This window comes from Phlebotomus argentipes, unplaced genomic scaffold, assembly GCF_947086385.1.
Source record: "Phlebotomus argentipes unplaced genomic scaffold, Phlebotomus argentipes genome assembly contig_75, whole genome shotgun sequence".
Lineage (NCBI taxonomy): Eukaryota > Metazoa > Arthropoda > Insecta > Diptera > Psychodidae > Phlebotomus > Phlebotomus argentipes.
Genome location: NW_026776170.1, coordinates 877114 through 885067, shown reverse-complemented (window position 1 = coordinate 885067; position 7954 = coordinate 877114). Strand labels below are relative to the sequence as shown.

The window sequence follows — 7954 nt, the reverse complement described above, 5'->3', positions numbered from 1 at the left end:
AAGAAAAAGTACAATTCATCAATATCGTCAGTGACTTGTTCAGTTGTATGGCAAAATAGCTTAGAAAGCTATTGATATTAATAATTTGGATAAACGGAATCCAAAAAAGTGAAAAATTTCTCTGCTTTTATAGTTAAATGTGTTTTCTTGTTCACTTAAAAAAGTCATAAAAATGTGCAGAAAACATTCATCACTAAAATGAGATGCCCCCCACTACGTTTTTTCTGTCTCGCTCTCACTTTTCAATTGTTATTTAGTTTCTTTTAAAGCAACTTACGAAGCCATAAAGAACTATAATTTCGCGCAAATGCCTCAAAATTTCATGCCGACAAGGAAACGAAACGGCTTTAAAAATATTTCGGTGTCAAACTTACATCTCTGTGCATCGTCATGCAGTCGAGATGCAAGATGCTGTGGCACTCAAAACCGACATTAGCAACCCCTTGGCTCAACGCGCTCAAGCGCCCAGAGCGGTGCCGAACAGAGACCGAAAGTCAACTGAGTATTCTATATGACCAACAAATTACCCAGAAACGACCAATTTTGGGCATCTTATTGTAGTAGTTCTCGGCTTTGGTATATAAATGCGATAGGCCGTTAGACGGTTGAATAGCATGCTATTTCAACTCGTTGTGTTGCTTGGGGTTTTTCTCAATTTCTTTTTAGTATTGTGATGATGCAGCTTCAGTTGTTTTGAAAATTATACTTTCCTATCGAAGTTATAGAACTGGAACTATTTTGATTTTAGGAGTTGGATTTTAAATTGCATATGAAAATTTTCTTGGTTTTCACCTTCTTATCCAAGTACTTAACCAATGAAGCTGTTTATATTTATATTTCGAGTTGGCCACAGAAAAAGCTATAGTAAATCCCAAACAGCACATCCAAAGCGTGTGGTTATCTACTTTTTCTCTTTCCCAATATAACAATTGAAGAGACTTTTTCATCGGTTTCTCCCAGAGGTTGATTGCTAAACACTGAGACGGCGATCGCAGCGAAAGAGGCTGAGAGTAATGCACAAGGTTCTTAAAAAATAATTTCTATCACTATCTATATGTGCCGCATGCAACACATTAATCACACTATTTATTTTTGTTATAAAAATATACATTTTGTATATTCTGAAAAAAAGTAAATTATATCTTGCAAATTCTTGACACATCGGCATATATATTGATCATATACCTTTTAACCATTTCACTTTAACTCATATCTTCTTTGTCACAAATGCGCAGAAATTTACGATAGTATAATTGGTTAATGTTGCTTGACGTTTGTCATTACTTGGAGCCAAATAGCCCCAATGGCTTGGTTTTCTGTTCCGTCCAGCGGATATTTTGAGCCACCAGTCCAGCTTGTCCCTACATCTACCAATTGTAGAATTCGTCACATATACAACCAGTGATTGAACTTTTCCATCGTTATGTTCTCGGAGGTTTGTCACCAACACTGTGACGGCTATGGCCGATAATGAGATTGTGATAAATGTATAAAGCCATGAACCTGAATAAATCTAATGTAATCAAATTTTTGAAACGAAACTTTTCAGGAAAATAAATTTACAATCCTGCTCTCAGACAAAAATGACTTTACTAAGATAACTCTTCATCATTCCATTAACATGCTCTTTACAATGTAGTTGACAATAAGAGCAAATATGGCCAAGATCAGCACAACGATCACATTAGTGCCAAGGTTATTCCACTGTGTGGCAACAGAATCGCATGCTACAACCCGCCGTTGTTCAGACTCGCTTGGCTCCTCTGGCATATCACCTCGATCACGTATTTCTGCCTCCATTTCATTACATATGTCTGGAAAAAGTTCACGGAATGTCTCGTTCCGTATGTTAAAGGTAATCGAACGACGCGCAAAGCGTTCTTTTTCATAACTTGTAGAGTCAATAGATCCCAGGGTAGGAGTACTCTCCAACATAAAACTTAATAGTCCAGTAAGAATTGTAGCTACAGACCTGAAAAGAAAAAAAATTGAAATGAAAGTCTAAGCATCAAAAGCACTTTGATTTTGATTTTAAAATATTTAAGTATTAGACAAAGTGAAATTATAAGTCCAGCTTATAATATAAAGCTTTATATTACAATGATTAGTTCATCTGACACTATTAATAATAATGGGTATATGTTTGTGTGATGTACTTCATTTTATTGCGCTCGGAATGATAGAAGAAACAGAATAAATGTATGTGTCTAAGTTGTTTAAACGTTCTATAGATAGTACTTACTTACTTATTTGTGGCATTAGTTCCCATTGAGGGATATGGAATCCTCTATTAGAGAAGAAGTTCGAGATAGGTTTGCTTTTGCAATGACAGGGTTTAGTTTGCCGAATAACCATAAGTGTTTCTAAAGTACATTTTTATATATAAGAAAAAAGCGCAAATTGCGCTTCCAGTGAATTATATGTTTCAGTTGGAATAATAAACAGCAGCCACTTGGGCTGCTCTAATTTGCTATTGAAAGCTTTCATTGTTTTGCATTGCGTAATGTAATAGTAGGAAAACGAATACTGTTGATAATGAAAAAACCAAGGGCAAATGAGTATATTTTGACTTTTGTTACTGTGACACAAATTGCTGGCAATGTATAACTTTTAGAAATTGTGTTCGATACATTTGTGAACCTACTTTCCGCGATCATAAATTTCTGCTCACATAAATATGTAGTGAAGAAACAATGGAAAAAGCCTTGTTCTAGCAAAATCTCCTTTTCTTCACCTTTACTACGTTTCCGATTTCACTCAATGAAGTGATGTGGTATCAGCTGGAGATCGATGAAAGTGGAAGATGTGTAGTAGAAGTTTCTGACCAGCGAATACCCACTCTTGTCCATGTAATTTTTTTGATCAATCTAAAAATATTCTCTATAAGCTCTCTATTGTAATCCAACATTGTTATACTTTGTATACCTGAGGAAGGGAAAAAAGTCCCGAAAAGTAGTAAAGTAGAAAAAATGAGTTTCTGCTACAAAGCCTTTTCCATTATTTCTTCACTCATAAAATACCGGTCGAAAAAATCATAGTTAAATGTGTATGGTCACAAATATTTCACTACATACTAATTGAGTCTGGAGGAGACATTTCATCTCTTAAAGGGAAGATATTGTGAGAAATTCATAAGAAAGGGAAGAAATCTTCCTTGTACGTAGTATTATGAAATCGTCTTTGGAAGATGACTCATAAAAAGCAAACCAATGACGCGGGATTCCCCACTATAGTTAAAAATAGTATCAAACTTAGGACTATTATGTTCATTCGAAAATCTCGTCTAGTAGTTTGAACTAACTGCTTCTCTTCTCAACCGTCAGATTTGGAAACCTTAATTAGTGTTAAAAAAAAAATACACAGATGCGCATCTTACTAAGAAAATGAATAAATAGATACTAGCTGACCATAGAGGGTAAAAAATAACTTGATCAAGTGAAACCCGATTGAGAAGCGACATCACAACCACCACATGAGGGAACGGAGAAGGAAAGCCTTTATAAATAGGAAAACGGTGTACGGTTCCTCAGTTGTTCCTGGACAAGCGGACAAGTCAGTTCTAATTATTTAAAATATCAGATTTAAAGAGTGTGAAATAAAAATATCAAATGCCCAAGAACCGACTTTCATTAGATCCGCTGGACAGCTCCGATCTTACACCTTCAAAACACACGTGACCACTACAAATGTACATTGTGGGCTCTGATTTAGCCACATTTGTTAAATCGTGTGCCATGACATTTCTTTGCTGTCCGACGTCGACTGGAACCCCTCTCATATCTTGCCTTTCTTCTAACGAAGGGTGGGGGGGTTGACCAGGATACGAAAGTATTTAGTCCTAAGGGCAAAGTTTGAATGTTTTCGTCATACTCTCTTTGTTAAGGGAGCCTCGTTTTTTAACGCTCTTTCACGGGAAATTCGTAAATCTATAAGAAAAATCCACAAGCACTTTCAGAGTAGATTTGATCATCAAACCAACTGAGAATTAATAATTTATACATTTGCAAACATTTTTGATTAACTTGTAGCACTTCCTCTTTGAATTTTTTCTGTTTTGTTTTACCTCTTTTGGAATATTGTAAAAGGGATTATTATTCATATTATAGTTCCCTGGGCCTTGGAGCTACCCCCTTCCTCGTAAATTTAATATCTTTAGTCGAAGAGAAGGACGGAATAATTGTACTTTGTGGCTTTAACGTTCCATTGAGGGACATAACCTTCTGTATTAAAGGATATATTTACACAAGTTTTTGTGTTATGGTGGCAAATTGCCAGCTTGTCGACCAACCATAATTGGTTCTCACGTCAATTTTTATATATACAGAGACAGAGCACAAGACAATTCCAATGAAGCGTATTTTTCAGCTGGAACATTCAACAATAATCCCATTTCGGCTGATATAATTTGCTATTGAAAGGCCTAATTTTTTGTACTCTGCTGTGTTCGAACATCTGCAATCGGGGCGATTTACACACACGACTATAGGATCGAGAGTCAAGCGCGTTGACCACTAGGCCACAGCCACGCACGCATAATAATTCTGATTATGAATATATGTACCCATCACATAGTTTTTGTTTAAATTTAATTGTGAAAACACAGCATTTGTAATTTGTCATTTTTTCATCTCCTTCTTCCGCACGCGTATCGTGTATTTTCCTTCTTACTTTGTCCGCGGCCGACTCTGACATGTCGAGATAGCCACTGTGCTAGTAGGAAGGAAAATACACGATACGCGTAGGGAAGAAAGAGATGAATAATTGACAAGTTACAAATGCTGTGTTTTCACCATAATAAGCTAAGAATGACTAAGTTCCTTTTCTTTGAAGGAACTCTTATATTACAATTTGTAAAATGTTTTGAAAATGCATGAAATACAAGTTCAGAAAAATTACCAGGCGGGATTCCAACTATCTGGATGAAAATCGGAAATGGACAGACAAAGTCTTGTGTTGGGCTTAAAGCGACCATTTGGTGTGATAATATAGATTGCTGGAGGTCTGAAGGGAAAATCACGCGGGAATAGTAATTTTCCATGGTAATAGCCACCCAGGTAAGGCGTATCTTCTGGTCCTTTCACTACAAAGTGCCATTCAAGTATGTTTGACGGCAAGGGCTCAGCTGTAATGTAGGGCACAGGATCCTTTTTCAGCCTCATGTAGTCTTGTTTAAGACGCGACGCAGCAGTAGGCTTCCTATTGATAGGCATCTTTTGATTGTTCCATTACCCTGACAATGTATAAAGTTAATCAGGTTTGTGCTCACATATAAGGATTAAGAAAATACAGTTATCCCAAAAAGAAGAGCATTAAAACACTTGTATTGAAACCATGCAGATTTCCCCAACTTATTTTGTTCACTAATGTGATGTATTGACGTGTCAGAATTTTAATCCCAATAGAGACTTGTCGTATTTTCTTGACGAATTAGTCAGTGTTATGACGATAGTCCGAAGAATTTTCTTGGAAAGAATTTGGCTTAAAAGTATATCAGTTTACGGCGGCCATGGTTACAATAGATACAATGGAAAACTTCGTCGGTTGTGTGGGTCCTGTGTTGGACCCCCCTTCGCTAACAGATGATCGAATAGATGCGAAAATATTAAGCCTGTCAACGGCAAAAATGTAAATACAAGGAGCCCAAATATGGTCAATTGCTGGTCAATACTCCAGTTGAATTAACTATTTCTATGGAATTGTGTTTCGCATCGATCCCAATATATAGATGAGTACAATTCCAGACTGGAGATCAACTTCAAAAAAAGGCAATATCGTTTATCGTCGGTAAAACATTCAATGCTAAGTTTTTTCCAGCATATTCCGAAGGGGAAGAGGACCTAAGGAGGCTTTACAGGTGGTGCTGGCCAGAATACACAGGGGAGTTAATGAGGGGCAATGTGTAGCGAGTCTCTATCTCGACGTATCAAAGGCCTTTGACACAGTGAACCACGAAAATCTTCTGGACAAGCTGAATTACATTGGCTTCAGGAGGCACAGTCTGGATATGATCAGGTCGTACTTGAGTGGGCGAGAGCAAGCAGTGAGAGTGCGTGGGGAGAGTGGTGTTTTCCGGGGTGTTTCGTGTGGTGTCCCTCAGGGTAGTGTTTTGAGTCCCGTGCTATTTCTTGTCTACATGAATGATCTCTGCAGACTTCGGCTGATGGGAGATGTCGTGGCCTATGTTGACTATGTGTCCATTACGTATGTGGCACCGACATGGCGGGATGTTGAATCCATGATGCGCGATGATTTGAGTAGGATCAGGGAGTGGATGGATCTTCATTTCATGGTTATGAGTGACAAGAGCGTTATGGTGCAGTTTAGGGCATCGGAAACAGTTTTTCGCATTCCTCATATAAGATCTCATTCTCGCGGGTGTGGTGTAGGGGCGTGCGATGCGCACTGCATAATGATCCCTGTGGTAGAGAGTGCGAGATATTTAGGAGTAGAAATAGACTCTAGTTTAGCTGGAGGCACCAAGTGTAGAAGTTGAAGACGTCACTTTTTCCCATAATAAGAGGGTATTATGACCTGTCGAATCTGTGCCTTGAGGGAATTAAGAAAAAATTTTATCAGGCTTGCGTGGAAAGTCGCCTGTCCTATGGCTTGACTAACTGGGGAGGGGCATGCGCGACAATCTTGAATGTAGTCGGGGTTGTGCAGAGTAAAGCACTGAGAGCACTGATGGGAAAGAAAAGTTGGGAATCGGTGAAGGGAGTTTTTCAGGAGTGGAGAGTCATGCCCCTGCAGTATCTGTATGAATACAAGTGCATAAAGCTGTTTTTTTTCTGAGAGGATGATATCTTTCGTCGCGCAGACAGAGATTAGATAGAAGAAGTATTCAGGTTTCTGTACGTTGGCCTATAATTGAGCTCTACAAAAGAACTTTTGAGTACCGCGCTCCGACACTATTCAATGCACTGCCTCCAGAGGTAAAAGACATAAGCTGCCTGTTTCTGTTCTTGAAAAAATTGCGCGAAATCCTCTGAAAGAGGTTTTATGAACACTTACTCCCCTCTCGGTTAACAAGATGCAGATTTTCCGTGGTTTTCGTGAGTTTTCCCTAGGCGCTTGTGGCACTTTCAATGCAGTCAATCACAAAAATAGTGTGTGTAAAGGCTCGAGTGTAATAAATATTATTATTATTATTATTCTTCTTGTTATTATTATAAATAAGAGGATATAAGGAAAAGGGATAATAAGTCATCAAAGAAAGGTCTACATAATAGGCTCACTTAAAGACCTGGGTGCAGCCAAGATCAAAAGAGCAACGGTACAGCCGAGATTGTCGTTAACCATGTAAAAAGTCCACTTCTGCGAAAAATTTCACATTTACAATAAAGATATTAATAGAAATTTCTTAAGATTACTAAAATGCTTTTCATTATTTATTATTGTAAATGACGAGCGTGTTGTTTGATGCTGTTTGTGAAGGATTTTCCACGCCAAGGAATCAAAGTGAAGTCTCATAAGCGCCCAAATTCAATCACATTGTAGCTCCTTGGCAATACATGGACTTTTATTGCATGTTGTTAGGGAAGGAAGCACTCAACCTAACAAATTATGGACTGTTGGCTCTGAAGGTAAAGCAAGAACAGCCATCCCTTGATGGGGAAGTCGCTGAAGACTAAGATGTGCAGTAACGGAAGGGGTACGCGCTATCAGAAGGCTAGAGTGCCACCATGGAGACGTAAGGTTCGTCTTGGGGTCTTCTCAGCGCCTGGCAGCTTCCCTGGTTCATGAACCAGGGAACGCGCCATGGAGCGTTCTTTCGCTTCAGCGCACAACGCCCTATTATTTTCGACGGTCTGGAGAACAAGACACTTTAGGACGTCACCGGATCGCCGGCGTTGGGGCGATAGCGACGGTTTTCCTCCTGCAGGCTATTTCGCGTCACTGAGGTCATAGTCTTATGGCGTCCACCGACTGTCCACAGGCGTGGTTGGATGCTAGA

At 38.7% G+C, this 7954-nt stretch overlaps 1 protein-coding gene across 3 annotated transcripts; it reads right to left on the bottom strand.

The window, feature by feature from the left end:
- Positions 1–1572: 1572 nt before the first annotated feature.
- On the bottom strand, positions 1573–5415 carry LOC132257037 (ubiquitin-conjugating enzyme E2 J2). 3 transcript variants are annotated; one of them, XM_059753727.1, is made up of 3 exons: positions 5288–5415; positions 4897–5230; positions 1573–1972 (listed from the first exon to the last, which is right to left on the bottom strand). In XM_059753727.1, the coding sequence occupies exons 2-3, from the start codon at positions 5208–5210 to the stop codon at positions 1609–1611; spliced, it is 678 nt and encodes a 225-aa protein (XP_059609710.1). In that variant the 5' UTR covers positions 5211–5230; positions 5288–5415; the 3' UTR covers positions 1573–1608. The 3 variants fall into 3 exon arrangements, with proteins under 3 accessions (XP_059609710.1, XP_059609711.1, XP_059609709.1); XM_059753728.1 differs by having other exon boundaries at positions 4897–5196; positions 5267–5382; XM_059753726.1 differs by having other exon boundaries at positions 4897–5389.
- Positions 5416–7954: the final 2539 nt, after the last annotated feature.